This window comes from Pseudochaenichthys georgianus, chromosome 12, assembly GCF_902827115.2.
Source record: "Pseudochaenichthys georgianus chromosome 12, fPseGeo1.2, whole genome shotgun sequence".
Lineage (NCBI taxonomy): Eukaryota > Metazoa > Chordata > Actinopteri > Perciformes > Channichthyidae > Pseudochaenichthys > Pseudochaenichthys georgianus.
Window position 1 is genome coordinate 4,340,020 of NC_047514.1, and position 16,600 is coordinate 4,356,619.

The 16,600-nt window shown below is 43.7% G+C and overlaps 1 protein-coding gene across 1 annotated transcript in view; it reads left to right on the top strand.

Annotated features, from left to right (window-relative positions):
* The window catches only part of cacna1bb (calcium channel, voltage-dependent, N type, alpha 1B subunit, b), a 210,901-nt gene that overhangs the window by 77,241 nt on the left and 117,060 nt on the right, over nucleotides 1-16,600 (top strand). Inside the window, exon 5 of the mRNA XM_071204950.1 lies at nucleotides 3,354-3,541. Within this exon, the coding sequence (XP_071061051.1) occupies nucleotides 3,354-3,541 (188 nt within the window). The remainder of the gene's footprint in view (nucleotides 1-3,353; nucleotides 3,542-16,600) is intronic.

Genomic DNA, 16,600 nt, shown 5'->3' on the forward strand with positions numbered 1-16,600 from the left:
GTCAAAAATAGGAACACAATCATGTGTATAGTTACATTTAAAACCTACAGAACACCTAAGACTAACCAAAGACCCTCAACACGAACTGACCTACTGTAGAGGGGGGAGAGGCAGAAAGGAAAAGCCTCACCCTGGTGTGTGAGTTAGCATAGCAACACAACCCATTTCTCATCAGTCACAGCCAGTTTACTATCGCAGTGGTATTATTATATGCAGCATTATAGTAATTATAGAGAACACAATCAGTGGGCTCGAATGAAATTACGCATTGTGCGAGGAAGTGATAAAAACTGCTGGTGACAGAGAGAGTGTGAAAGGCGAGCCTGCAGGGCTATTGGCTGGCCCAGCTGTAAAACAATGTGGATATGTCCATCAGTCTGTGTGTGTGTGGTGTGTGCGTTGGTGTGTGTGTGTGTGGTGGTGTGTGTCTTGGTGTGTGTGTGGTGTGAGCAGTTGTCACAGCTTGCTAATGTACAGTACGTGTGTTATCGTGTTATTTTAGTCCAGAAACACAGCAGGGTTTGATTAATCTGAGCAGCGCTGGTGACAACTTCTTACCTTAAAGGCTCTTCTGTGCATGTGTGTGTGTGTGTGTGTGTGTGTGTGTGTGTGTGTGTGTGTGTGTGTGTGTGTGTGTGTGTGTGTGTGTGTGTGTGTGTGTGTGTGTGTGTGTGTGTGTGTGTGTGTGTGTGTGTGTGTGTGTGTGTGTGTGTGTGTGTGTGTGTGTGTGTGTGTGAGCATGTTTGTGTTTTTTCAAGTGTGAATTCATCGGTTTCCCCTTCACTTGAGTGCAAGGTTGTTGAGGAGCTTGGTTTGTTTTGTCTTTTGGGAAATATGAAATTGTTTCTTCTTCTGTTATTTTATCGACTGAGGCTTTGCCAATGAAACACTAATTATGAATCTGGCTTCAACAATGAGACGTTGTCTTATCAAATGTGTGGTCCATTGTATGTATTTTGAAAAACTAATATACACATTGGTTGCAGCCAGATTCAGGGACTTTCTGATATCTCTATCTATTACTTAACAAATAATAAAAAAAAGACATGAATTGTTTTATAAATCAGGCTGAATGATAACTGAACAAACCCCACTGTTAAAAACCCTCAGAATATATTAGGAGTGATATTCTATGGTGGTATGTCCTACTGGCTCAGAGTTGAATTAAAAACACAAAAGCATTTTAAGAAACCTTTCCATAATTTTTTTATGACCAACTCCATTAATAAAACAACAAATATTATAAAAAATAAAATTATTATGGAAAAAAAACATTTTAAATATATATGACATTCCACTTTGTAAATGTTTCATTAAGAAATGTTATCCCCAATCCATTAGAAACAGCACTCAATAGAAGAAAGTAGAGAACCGAGATGCTCCTGTAGCGCCCGTGGATGCTGAGTCCGGCTGACGCAGCACCTGTCAGTACGAAGGAAAGGGAAAGGACACATTTTACTGTTGGCTGTGCAATCTGGCTCTCCAAATCATCGTTAAAACCTGGCAGGGTCTGTGATCGTGGCACTATCCCTCATGAAACTCTGGGTGCACATGGCATCTGTTAGACTTTATTCTCATCCCCATCTGCTGACGTGTGTTCCAGCTCACCCTTTAAAATAACTCTCTCTTCCCTCCTCCCTGTAACCTCGTAATCCCTGCTCAGTCAAGCACACAGTGACACATCTCACTTAGTGAGACCACTACCTCCATAACCTTTGGATTGGAAGACACAGCATTTCGATCTCCCTGTCTGTGGCACACAAACAGAAGAGTGGCAATAGAGTTGACTTTGATCTGACGTAACCCTGAAAACACAACTTCTGTAAACTCAGAAATCTTTATCAAGTTTTTGTTTATTGTTGCTTACAAGTCATATCCTATTTCATGTTTTTGTTTCATCAAGTACAACGTTTTGTGTTGGGAGGACGACAGAGTATAAAAACATGTTTTAGACAAAGAAACATACGTATAGTGCAGTTTAATACTAGATCATCTTGATTTACTTCATTACCTGAAGTGTCCATCTTCTACTGTGTATCTGTGTGCACTTGTACGCTCAACAAGTATGCTCCACTGGATAGAAAGAAAGATGTAGAGCAAGTATAACTAAGATCTCGGTCTTTAGTTTAATTAGACTATGTTACTTTCCTGTTGTGGTTAATTGCAAACATACTATTTGTTTGATCTGCCATTTTAGATGTTCCTCTTTGTGTTCAGTCTTGGTCATTGCTAGCTAATGTTGTTCAGTTTGGTTGACCTCCTTTGCAGTATGTGCCCACAACTTCGTTACATAAGTTCATCAATTGTTTGTTTGTATTTGGGGTAAATAATACCACCCTTTGAACATATGGTATCTTCAATTCTCCCAGTCACTCCGATAAGGTACAACTTAGATGTCATCCCTCATGTGTTAGCACTATCTTAAAGTACCACTAACTTTCACCCGCACCATCAATGGAGTGGAATAATTCAACTGAAATAAGAACCCATTAACAGCATATGTATGTATGTTTAATACATGGGGAAAGGAGCCAATAGTTTACTTCCAGATGTTGTGAGGGAAGATGAGAGGCTGTGTTAATGGCTGCTGGCCGGGTGCCGCTCTGCTGGAGCCTGCTGCTGAAGAGAGAGCCACAGCAGAGCTCCACATCCACCTGTCCATCTCTGTGCCGGCCTTCACCTGTGGTGCAGGCTTCGTGCAATGACTGACAGAATGAGGCTGCAGTCACACTCTGCATGATAAGGTCCATAGGTCAATGGTCTCTATTGAGAAGAAGAAGTCTATGTGGGCGGGGCACCTGGGAGGATGTTGCTAGATGTTTCCCTGTGGAGGTGTTATCGGCATGACTTATGATTAGTAGTTAAGAGATCATGGGAGATATCAGGGCAATATAAGGCAGATAAAGAAAGGAGGTGATAGGACCCGAATAAAACCTGCTAGCATTTTGGAGTACTGGAATCATTTCAGTGGCTTAAAAGAATGTTTACACTTTAAATTAACATTTGTATTTGAATGACTCGCCCTTTGTTCCCTCGAATGCATTTTCCTTAGTATTATGCCATATAAACACTTACATGTAGAAGTCTGGAGGAGTAGCGAGACTGTTTACTCACTAACATTTGAGCGAAAACATAGTTTTGCTGTTGTTAACTTTCTGTTAACTTTTCAAATGGAGGCATGAGGAAAAAAAACCTTTTAAATAATTATAGTACTTTGAGATCTCACTATGAATCCTACCATCTGTCTATCCATTAGACACAGTAAGAAGAAGTTTAAAATGAAAAAGGACCTGAATATGAATATGCCTATCGATCTAATTCTCTTTCCCTAATCATTTTTTTCTCTGTGTCAGATGAGGTAGTAGCAGACTGGCCTTGTGGCTTGGTGCCCCCGGCCAGGTTGTGTCCGAATGGGACCATCTGCAGAGAATACTGGAAGGGACCCAACTTTGGCATCACCAACTTTGACAATATCGGGTTTGCGGTGCTGACAGTTTTCCAGTGCATCACCATGGAGGGCTGGTCGGAAATCCTCTACAGCGTGAGTCTATATGCTTTTCATACTTGTTGACGTTTTTAAAGTATAATCTTGATTTTCTGGGTTTTTGCGTACATGTTCTTCATCATCCTTTTCAATCTAATCTCCTACGTTCAGCTATATCCTCCTAGTTGCAAGGCTTCAGGATGTCCTGTTAGTTGCTTGTTTTGTTAGTTAATGTCTTTGATATCAAAACAATTACTGGCCAGACTGTTATGGGTATACATGTTCCTAAGAAATGTATCGTTCATGATTACGGTGCCACCACAAGCTTCACCTTTTGCCCTGGACAAACGCTATGAGAATGTGTCTTGAAATATAAGGACTGATTTTATTGAAAATAGTCATATGCATGGCTCTCTGGGGATGATCCCGACAGTATTAAATGATATGAGAACCTTAATTCTCCCCAGATGATAAACCCTTTTTTAATTAGACACCTCATGATATTCTTCTGATATTTTTCTAATGTTAATCAGTTTTTTGTAATGTTTTGAAGAGTTAAACCATGTTGATTAAATTATCACATGGCTCTTAATCAAGTGCAACTCCCTCACCTAACAATGTTATCCCAGCACTGACAATAAGAGGTTTAGAGGATTAGGCAGAAGAGAATAATGTTTAATATTGTTTGGTAATGATCATGTTAACATTTTGGAACCAGCAGGGGTGTTATGAACTCATCAAACCATGAATATTTCACACAGAGAAAGATCTCTTTGAGAAAACACTCTTTTTCCACCACCCATGTGCTTAACATTTATATAAAGACACATATTCACACCTGGAAGCTGCCGAGCTGGAGCATTTGGGGGATTGTTCTTTTGATGAATGGCAACTCAAAGGCAGTTGGTAATATTTGTTCATTTTACCCGCTTAAGTTTGAAATACCAGTTATATTTACCTATTAACCTGTGAGCTCTACACATGTATGTCAGCCAGCATGCTGCCTGAAGCAGAGATTGGGACACAGAGGCAGAGTGTCAATGTGCCAGTTCTGGTTCTGCATGGATGAATGTTAGCAGCAGTGGCACAGAAGACACACTGCACTTGTCAGGTGTTACTCTTCATGTACTGTCTGTAGTTGATATATTCCTAAAGAAAGGCGTCTCAGTCAGTACACTCAACTTAAAAGAAAATGACAGAAATTGAGAATAATACCAAACAAAAAACTATTTTTTGTTAGTGATGTACAGAAAGTTATTTACAGTATGAACTATAACAGTAATGAGAGACAGAAACCATGATAGCAACTATACAATTCAAATGTTTAAGAGTATACAGTTTACAGAGCATAGTGAAAAGGTCTGGGTGCCCTTATGGGTATAACAAGTACAGTTTTTTTAACCCATGACACTGTTTGATGGTTAATGTTGAGTTATAACTTTTGTGACCTGACTTACTAAAAACCCAAACCACCATCTTTTCCTTAACCTGACCAAGTAGTCCTGTTGCCTAAGCATGTTTTGCAGGGAGTTGCAAAGGTGCACTGATTGCCCAACATTTGTAGAACAATAACAGACAGATGTCAAAATAACTTTTTGTAAGATATGGGAGATAAACAATCTGCCGCTGATTTTTGGCAAAACAAATTGGTCCTTGGCATCCAGTTGAAAATGTCTCTACTTTAGGGACAAATGTTACCCTATCCGAGGCACATTACACTTTACAGAGACAGAATAATGAATTAAAGCTTTTCTCTGTATAGTTTGTACATTTGCTGTCATGTAACTATTTGCGGTTGACCACAAAGAAGAAACGTGAAGGCCATGAGGTTTTCGTCTTAAACAACTGTGTCACGGGATGACCCCTCAAGCTCGACACGTTTTTAGTACTTTTTCTCCCTGTCACTAACCCAAACAGTTTTGTTAACTAAATGCCAGCACCTATCTTTTTTGCATGATAGTGCCTTTTTAAAACCCCTGCACACAAAAAGAAAAACAAGAATCCCTTTAGGATAAGCGGCGGCCAGCCAAGCAGAACTAAAAGTGTCAGGGCTCATCTCACATCGGCTGTCTGACTTAAAGCTTTACGTTCTCGACAAAAAACCTTTCCAGTATTTAAAGAGTAAAAATGTGATGAAAGATGTGAATGGCTGACCTTGTTGTAAGGACATTTTGAAATGAAAATGTTGAGAACGTTGGAAGAAACGCGTTGAATTATGAACATGCCTGAACACCAGCTCATTAGAAAGACTCTTAAGTTCGACCTTATTAAAACACTAATAAGGTGAAAAAACATATTTGCATTTTTTTATATACTCGGCACACTTTTGCCAAATTTAACCGTGCACCATTTACACAGAAGCTGTAGCGTGGGCCGCGTGTTCAGCCTTAACGGGAAGTAAGGCTGCGTGATTGAATATAAATTGAATGCTAACCCAGATAGGTAGCTAAGATCATACAAAAAAACCTGTATTGTCTGTTTTTGTAACAGTTATTTTCAAGTGAATTAGCCGTTAGCTGTGAAATGTGATCAATTAGTCTGGATCCATTAAATTGTGCATTCTTTCACACAGTGACGTCACGAGCTACCCACAATGCAACGCGCGCCATATATATATATACATACGCCATTTTCCTCGAGGTGCTAATATCCTGGAGGTGCAAATATAAACAGCTAGCTAACGTAGCCAGGCAGAGCCGCACTAGGTTTTTTTCCGAATTAACGACCGAAGAAATCGCTGCATTCGGATTACATCTCTGGACTTGAGGGGTGTGCTCTAGGTTGTTACCAGCGTAAACTAGAGCTGTGTGGGTTGTCGGATTGCCCTTACAGACTGCCTGCAGATGTATGGAAAAACTACCCTCGAAAGTGGCCTTCGTCGATTTTGGCTGCATCTACGTCTAATTTCTGGAAACACCAGGTGAATACGCCACTTGTCACAATAATATTATCATGCCAATGCATATATGTGGTATTTTAGAGTTGACTAGATATTGATTGAGGCAATAGACTATGATATTCAGTACAGGAAGCTTAGCAACACCTAGACGATGTACGGCTAAACCCTCGGCCTGCTTGCACCTCGCGTAAAATGGCGGATACCGGAAGTACGGTGTCGCCCTCGGCCCAATACCCGTATGTGTGTGTGAAAGAATATCTCCGTTTTAGTTTTTGTTCAACCTTTCATTTTTGTAGTTCACTATAGGCCTACCTTCCTTTTAGGGATGTAACGGTATCCGTATTCGTCCCGAACCGCCACGGTTCAACACATGCAATCACACGACGAATACGCCTTTTTTTTACGAGTGGGAAAAAAGTCTGTCACTCAGGGCAATATCCATTATACTATATATAATCCAGGGGGCGGTATTGCGCCTAAAAGCTGTTTGCCAGCCGCGCTTAAACAACAAATGAAGAACAAGAAGAAAATACAACAAAACGAACAAAATACAAGAAGAAGAAAAGTTAGTTTGGCACAGGAGCTAGAACCCATCCAAACCGAGGTACGTACCGAACCGTGAATTCTGTGAACCGTTACACTCCTACTTCCTTTACATTAATCTTTTCATCCGAAAAACCTCCCTTGTTCCATCCCCTGTCTACTTCCCTTTTCTCACGACTTCGTTGTTTCCCTTCCCAGGAGATAGCAGCTGACTGGCACTACATTGTGAACCACTTACAGAGCCTTCCTTCCTCCTCCGTCTGCTTCTTGCTCTTCATCCCTGTCAGACTCCAAACATCTCCCGTAGCTTTTTCTGCCTCATTATTCCTAAGCGATTCAGGACATAAGTTCTAAGATCCGAGGAAACCTTTCTCTCAGTTGGTACTCTTTCATCATCGTTTTTGGTCCTTAGCTTTCCCTTGCTCAAAGTCATCCCTCTTGATCCTTCAGTTACTCTTACAGCAGCTTTTTTTGGTGACACATTTAGCAGTGTTCTTCCTGTGCGAATCCATCCTGCTGATTTTCACCATCCTAGATATTATTCACACGTCCCATTGAAGCATATTTAGTCTGTTTTGATTAGTGTCATTACCGTACTCAAGGTTTTGCTTCACTACACGTGGATGATGTTGAGCCCATTTGAGAGTGTATTTACAGTCCTTAAACCGTGTCCGTGAAGTTTAACACCTTGCTGACCATCTGTCTGTTGAAACCATGGAAAGCAGTGGTTTGTGACTGGCTGACAGGTGTCCCAAATCCACGAGGGACCGTATATCTAACAGCAGTATATCTAACAGTTTTTTAAGGTTGCTATTGCTAACATTTACGGTCATTATCAGTGCGGAAACAGAACCTATACGGGGGCTAAACCTGGTAGACATGGTCTTCATGTTAGCAGAATATTCTTTGGGGAGCATGTCTTGTGTTCTGTTAAACTATATCAACATATAAATGCAGAAGCTGTAGGAAACATGATACAATTTCCTTCACATAAGTGCCCTGGTTCGTAGCAAGAGTGGTATTAACCATTTCAAGCATTCTCCTAAAAGGTTAGCTGGTATGCTTTTGCCCGAATGCTATCTTAAAACCCATTGGTTATTACCCTAAAATGAGGTGTGTGGCGCAGTGGATAGATCCTTGGTGTTCGGATCAGGGGGTCACAGGTTCAAATCCCACTGCAGTCAGCATGTCGTTGTGTCCCTGAGACACTTCACCCCAAATTGCTCCTGTGGGGATTGCCCACAGTATTGAGTATGTAAGTCGCTTTGGATAAAAAGCGTCTAAACAAGTAACTACCGGTAGTAATAATAATAAATAGTATATGAGCCATATGGCAGAAATCATCTCCCATCAGACTATGACAGAATGAATGCACGGAGAAGGAAGTATTGGCCCTGATATTCGATGGCTACACAGGACCCCCCAAGTATTGGAAATAGCTTACAGGGGCTGAATCATTATAAGACCAACAGCCAATGGGGTTGGAGGCACCTCCTGAAAGTACCTGTAATCAACCATCGAAGCAGAGCCAAGATGTTCCACAAAGTTGTCATAAATAAACCATGACAACGTTATGTAGTTTAAAAGTGCCATAGGTGTATTTGTGTAGATGCTATGGAGCGTACAGTCATGACATGTATGCATTATCATCCTGAATCAACAAATGTAAATGCACTCTTGGTACAGAAGCAGGGGGGGGGGGCAAGATCTAAACATCATGGCTCTGGGGACACTGTGGCTTATACACTCTCCTGTAACCTAGCATTAACCCTGCAGATTGATGACTGTATGCTAACTCTGCCCAGAGGGGAAATGCTCAGACCTTCCTCTCTAATGGAGCAAAGAAAATATACCCCTCCCCTTCATTCCCATCCTGCCCCATCTTCTTTTTATTTCTTTATTGCCTCCTCCCTGCCGTCCACCCCCACCTCATCCCCTCATAACTTCTCCTCCCCCGGCAAGGCCACATCCCAGAATCCAGTGGTCTCCCAGCAGCTGACGTAGTGAAACGAAGCTCTGCTGTCTGTCATGTTGTTCCTCAGCTTAAGGACACAACGAGGGACCATTCAGACCAACAATATGCCTCTGATGGTGGCAGCGTGTTGCTACAGTAACCAGTGACGAGACGAAATACAAATACAAGTCCAGTTTGAGATCAGAAAAGAAGATACATTATCAAACCATAACATTTACATTCTAAAAAAGACTTAGGAAATAATTTTTTTATCTGCACGATGACGAAAAAGAAACTACCAGATTGGGAGTAAATCTGTGTTGTTTTCCTTTACTCCTATTTTTATTTATTAATTTTGATTTGTGTCAGCCCAAACATCCTGTCAGAAACAAAATAAACAGATGTGTCGTGATAAAAGCATCAGCTAAATGCTATGTAATGTAATGTCGTTTTTTAATGTTCTGTAATAAGTAAAAATATTTGACAATTTAAGAATTATAACAAAATCCAACTTGTAAAACAAACAAACAAATGTAAATATACATACATCATTAATATTAAATGTAACTATAAAATGAAATAAACCTTTATTTTCAACAGTCCTGGTTATTCTAAGAGGAAAATTCAATAAATCTATATTTGAACGTAATGAGAAACGTAGCGAGGCTGACTAATGCTGTTTTTGGCCTGGGACTTAATTATTAAAACCGGCCTTCCTGTTTCATAATTAATGACGTGGCCTGGTCCTGTAACAACACGACTACCAACCTCTGCCCCCTACATTTGCTATCTTTCGATAATGTGTTTGGTCTTGTGTGTATCTGTCTGTTATCTCGACTATTATTTATCATGCTCATTTACGACTGTGTGCAGCTGAAGGACTTCTTGTGACGGCGGTGATTCATAATTATTGGTAAAACTCGCTTTGAGGCTCTTTTACACCGTAATTCACCGCTGACGACTCTTCACCGGCCTAAAAACAAGCCTCACCCGATCTTAGGCCATGCACCAAGATTGTGAGGGGGCAATATTTAGCATGATCCCACCTCATGGAGATCTGTTCTCTACTGAGGGCACTTTCCTAGTCTAGTCGTTTAGCATAATCGTTAATGCTAATGTGTTGTGGGCTGCATAATGCACACACGAACTAGTAGACTATACTCCGTTTCTTCTTTTATCAGAATGAATGGGTACCGTAGAAAGTACAAGGTGTTCTAAATTCTGAGTCAATTGCATCTACTTGAGAGACTTTCCTCAGCAACAGACAGTAGGTGGTGTGATCCTAGTTATGTAAGCAATTACCAGAAGCAGAATTAGCTCTTCTTAAGGAGGATGTGGCGTCATTGATGTAACACAAGAGTCTGCTATTTCATCCTGTGTGCCTGCAATCGTCTTCATGACTTCATTTGAACTGCAACGACAATCATTCTGTGAACCTAACAAATAGGGTTTAGTGGCCTTAACCAGCAGATCAGAAAATGCTTGCATAATATATATATTTTGTAACATATAAAAGAGGTCAATTTGGAATGCAGTCATGATTTCCGTCAATAAGATATTTTGACTTTCCGGTTGTCGGGTGACGATTAGGTTTTCAGCCATTCAGCACCCACACTGCATCCACTCAGTATTGTCATTGAACTCAAAAGGGATGATGGACAATGTACTCTTGTGCTGTAGAAGACAGAAAGCCAGAACGTTCTGGTAGGGCTGCTCGATTATGGCAAAAATCATAATCTCGATTATTTGGGTCAATAATTGATATCACGATTATTAAAAACGATTATCCATTTACTCTGAAAACATCAATTTATTGGAGAATTTTTTTTTTTAACAGTTGATTACACTGAACTTTAAGTATAATTCAACTGAAAAACCAGTTAAAAAAAAAAATTATTTAAAAAAAGAAGGAAAGAAAAGTCATAATAATAAAAAAATTATCGTTTTATTTCGATTACGTTGTTTTCGTAATCGTTGCAAGCCATAATCGTAATTGCGATTAATATACGATTAATTGAGCAGCCCTACGTTCTGGTACACAATGACATTTTTACAACCAGTGAGAAAGCCTTGGAAGCAGAGCATGTCTCCAAACTGAGGCGTTGCTCCTTCTTGATGTTTTATTCACGAAAGGAAAAGAGTGCAAAGGGTGTGCATAGAGCGATTTCAGCTTATGCTAATAATCATAATGTTGCCAGCCGCTGCGGAGCTTTTGACTTGAGTGAAATATCCTCCCATCAGTGTCTTCTTTAGCGGATAAACCGCACGGTGGATGTTACAGATATGTGCCTCCAAAACAGCTGGAGGCCAGATTATGGTGGAATATGCAGCCAGAGGTTCATACTATATCCACACAGGGAAAAATAATGAGGATCATCCTGCCAAATTATTCTTTCACTTGCTAGATTTTCTTTCCTATTTCCCCCTGCCCATACATCCACTGAATTATATCCTGTTGTGATAATAACAGTCAGTGTTCAAGGTGAACACCAGTTGCTTGCTAGCATAAAGGCTTTTTGTCTTTCCCTTTATGATCGACACTATTGTTATTTCGACATTTACACATGACAGATGATCTGAATTGATTGTGGGCCTGAACTGAACATGCCATGGCATTTATCTCTCTCCTGTGCCAAACATGTCCACCTTCATTCTCACCTTCAGATTCCATTTGAGATATTATTGCCATGTTATCACCAGCCGGCAGCAGCTAGATTAGATCTGACTTGTTCATTGTGACATCCTTCTCTCATTGGAGTCCCTTTGTGTCCTGCTTCGGTTAAGGCTGGAGAAATATCATGGATGTTCGGATAATAAAACGTGGTTAAAGTCAGTAAGAAACAAACAATGGCCTCACAATTGTGTAATGTGTTTAAATTACTTGCAGTCACTCAATCAATTCCCGTGTTTGACATCAACAGGGAGCAGGTCATGGTGCATAGATTGATGGATGTATGGCTCAAAGGACTTTCACCCAGGAGAGCGATGTGAATACCTGAAAGTACTTCACTTACATGCATACATAATTTAAGTAACATATTATATGCCACCGCCAATCAAAGGTGGGGTAGGTACGTTTGAGAAACCGGCTCGAGATACACTTTGTTATATTCCATGGAATGCTCTTAACATCCCGATAGCAATGAATATCTTAAGTGCTTTGACAGAAAATCCATAAAGAAATGTCATCTGTGGAAGCCGTAGCGCTGTAAAAGGCACCACCAATCATCTGAGCCGGCTAAAGTAACTGGATGGTCTACCTGCCTGTCAGCCTTCCATCTGTGCACAAACTTATCTCGTGCCCTCATTGGTCATGTGCGCGTTCGTGTGTGTTGGAGGAGGGGCTCTGTAAGGAAGTGGCAGATTTTTTCCGGCTGTGTATTTTCAAATTTTAGCGCACGCGAGCTGGTTTCTCCAAAATTACCTACCCCACCTTTAATGAGGTGTTTAGAGGTTGTGGTCTTTTAATCTATGTATTTCATATCCCATTGGATTTTACTCATTAAAGTCTGTTTACTGCTACCGTCCAGGTGCAGAGCTATACTGCACGTATTTTTGGCCTCAGACCTCTGCAAAGTCTAATTGATTGCTTGGAGTGATGATACTTGCCAATTTTAATTTTAGCTTCAATTAGGGCTGAAGACTACTAGAAGCAGAATGCCAGAGGACATTTAAGACCAACAACTCACAATTTATTCTATTTTTATGAACCTCAGAACGATTTTTAGAGCTCTAACAATAACAAAATAAATGTTGACATGGTCCAACTCCGCTCATTTGTCTCCGCTATATATATATATATTTTTTGCTAACCGTGATCTAAAATAAACAGCAAAGGTTTGCACTGTGATGCTGCTAAAACATTCAGCTGGGAAGTGACTCTGTTGTAGCAGCAGCAAGATGTGTGTGTCTGTGGTTCTCATTCATAACACTCCGTTCGATGTCTCACTATGGGATGCGCCTCATCGCGGAGCAAACAGAAGCATCAATCTCATTACGCCAATCCTGATTGGCCGGTGATTCTTGACGTCAACGTCAGGGGAAATCACCCCCTATAAGTAGCCTGCGCCACGACGCATGCGTCATTCAAACACCTCTTCTCGCTTCAGAGCACATCTCGAACGGTAGCCGGGCTAGCTCAACAGTCCACAGACTGAACCCAAAGCTAATTTTCGGTCGACGGGCGTTAGCCGGCTACCCTATTCTCTTTCAGAAGAAGTACCATAGTCAACCTCGCCGAATTCTTCCTCTGGAAGTAAGTTAAGATTTTGACTTGCAAGTTAGCAACACACCAGTTGCTAGCTTGTGCTTTTTTCCCTCACTGCCGACACCACGGTAGCGAGGACGTTTTTTATTCTTTTTTCTTCCCCGGAGGATAAAAGGATTTAAAGAATATTGCCACACCAGGTAATATTCTTTGAGAGGAAAAGACCCACACTACCTTTTTCTCCGGATAAAGGACAGTTTGGGACACTTTTTTCGACATACCTGTTAAGAGCGGGTCCTCTCCATGGACGCCTCTCTCCCTCACACCAGAGGAGTCAGGGACTCGAAGGCTCGGTTCTGCGACTGCGGGTTGAAGATAGCAGGCACAGACTCACACCAGGTCTGCTCGTCCTGCCTCGGGCTGGAACACGCCCAGGAGGCTATCGACGACCCCGGCTCGTGCGGCATTGTGCCCGCCTCACCATAAAGAGCCTTCGCCGACGGTTAGCACGACAAGCTAGCCTGTCGGGACAGGATCCCCTCATGTCCACTGGTTGGCCGGCTGGCAACCAAGACACGGGGGCGTCCGCCGCAGAGACTGAGCCCCTCGCCTTCACGGCCTGGGGCTCATCAACCGCGGCAGCCGCGGAACCGGTTTCCCGCGCCATATCAGGCCGGGCCCCGGTGGCGGCAAAGGACGCGGGAACGGGACCCCACGCTATACCAAGCTGGGGCTCCCGACTGGACCTCACCATGGTTTCACCCGCGGAGGATGTCCTGGAATTAAATTACATGGAGGACGAAGAGGATGCCTCTGAGTTCCTCCTGTCTGATTCGGACGAGCAGGAAGACGACGTCTTCATGTCACCAGCTCAGGCTGCAAAGCCTGGAGCGATGGCTGCTCTCTCGGGCGATAGCACACCAGCTTCGCCCTGTCTCAGCATGGACCTACAAGCCGTGTGTCAACGTGCTGCGGCCAGACTAGACATCCCATGGCCCGAAGTGGCCAAGGAGACCTCCAGGTCCCGTTATGAGGGAAAACTGTTTTTCCAAACAACGAGGACGAAGAGGCAACTCCTCCCGGTCTTCCCGGAGATGTTGGATGAGGTGTCGGTCTCGTGGAGAGACCGGCCCTTTAGCAACAAGGCCCCAATCCAGGGTGCCTCCTCCCTTGACTGTGACGGTATGGAGAGGCTCGGCCTGCTCCACATACCGCCTATGGAACCGCTGGTGGCAACCCACCTCCTACCGAGGATGGGCCCGTCACCAAGCAGGAACCCCACACTGCCAGCAAAAACAGACCGATTCCAGTCGACCATGACGGAACGGGCCTACAAGGCTGCAGCATTGTCCGCCAGAGCTCTGAACGTTTCCTCGATGCTAACCGCGTACCAAGCGGAGCTCTGTGAGGATCTGTCGAGCGATTCTGGACCGGCCACTCTGGACGAGATAGCCGCGGTCACAGACATTTGTCTCCGTGTCCAACGCTGCGCCGTCCAGGCCACGGGCAAAGTGATGGGGATCATGGTGGTGCAGGAAAGAGCTAGATGGCTCAACCTCACCAACCTCCCAGACCGGGAAAAAGAAGATGGATATGTGCTGGATATGCCCATCGTTCCCGAGGGAATTTTCGGCTCCGCTCTCGCTTCCATGCAGAGGAGGTGCGAGTCGAAAAAGAAGGAAGACGAGGCCCTCCACCTCTGCCTCCCTCGAAGGGTCCAGCCGCTGCCTCCGCAACAGCGACCCTTCGCCCAAGCTGCTCCGAACCCTGCTGGATCTAGAGTACCAGATCAGCAGAGGTCGCAGTCCGCCCCGAGTCCCCAGCCCAGGCAGGAGACGAGGGCGAGTTGGTCTAGAAAATCTCCGGTTCCGGCTGCAGCCCAGGCGCAGCCAACCCAGAATTTCGGCCAGCAATCAAGGAGGAAGAAGCGAGCGGCATGACAGCCCCTCCTTCTCCCCTCTGTGACAGAGCTGGAAGTTCCTTCCCCGGCTCGAATTGTGTTTCCGCTGCCTCGAGAGATGCCTCAACGCCATCCTCAAGTCCGCACAAAACACATGTCACATCATTATTGTTTAAATAAACCATTTTTCGCTGACGCATCCAGGCCTTGGCCAAGGGCGCAGCTCAAAAAAATGAAAAGAAAAACAATAAACAGTCCGTTAACCATAAATCCCCTTCTGAGAGCAGCTACGGCCTCTCTCAAAAGGCGGATAATAAACGGGTCTGTGAAGGCACCACCGCCACGCGCATGCGCAGTGCCGGTTGGGGCTTTAAGGGCACTACCGCCACGTGCGTACGCAGTGCCGGCTAGAGCTGTAAAGAGCGGCCCGTCAATCCTTTCCCTTTCAAGAGCAGCTACGGCATCTCTCAAAGGACGGATTATTGACGGGTCCGTGAAGCCACCGCCACGTGACACAACAAACAGAGTCTCAGAGGGCAAGAGAGGTGACATCTCCGCTGGCTCTAAGGAGCACACAGTGGAAGATGCTCGCAACATCTGCTTGGGTTTTCAAGACAGTAACACGGGGTTACAGGCTCCAATTCACTGTCACCCCCCCTCGTTTCTCGGGCATTTTGTATTCACAAGCCCGAGGAGAGTCAGCCCATATTCTAGAGAGAGAGATCCTCTCACTTCTAGAAAAGAGAGCTATATCTGTTGTACCTGCCGAGCAGAGTCAGAGTGGTTTTTATTCCAAGTACTTCCTCGTCCCCAAACGAGGAGGGAACGGAATCCGGCCAATACTGGATTTGAGGGTTCTGAACAGATATCTAAAAAGATATAAATTCAGAATGCTCACTCACACATCTCTGCTGCGTCTCGTGCGACAAGATGATTGGTTTACATCAGTCGACCTGAAAGATGCGTATTTCCCAGTATATTACCCACACAGGAAATATCTGAGGTTCGCATTTCAAGGGATCTGTTACGAATACAGAGTACTTCCCTTCGGCCTGTCTCTCAGTCCAAGAGTGTTTGTACGATGTACGGAAGCCGCGATAGCCCCGTTAAGACAACAGGGTATTCGCTTGGCGACCCACCTGGACGACTGGCTGCTTCTCGCACAGTCGGACCAGGAGGCTATTACGCAGACAAATGTTCCTCGTAAAGCACCTGCTCAACCTGGGTTTCATAATAAACACAGAGAAGAGCATGTTGTGCCCCGCGCAGACTATACTCTTCCTGGGGTTACACCTGAACTCGGTGCCCTTTTCAGCTCGCCTGTCAGCGGAAAGAGTGAAAGCTTTCAGAGCTTGTCTCGCTTTATTCCAGCATCGCAAACATGTTCTCTTCAGAACATGCCTGCGGTTGATGGGGCTCATGGCGTCAGCCATCCTGGTCATACGACTAGGATGCTTACACATGAGGGAGTTTCAGCGCTGGGTGGCCGCCTTAAAACTAAACCCCGCGCGTCATGGCGCACGGAGGGTAATGGCTACTGTGAAATGCGTAACGACACTGCGCCACTGGCTGCACCCGACCTTTCTAGTACGGGGCGTGCCTATGGGTGCTGT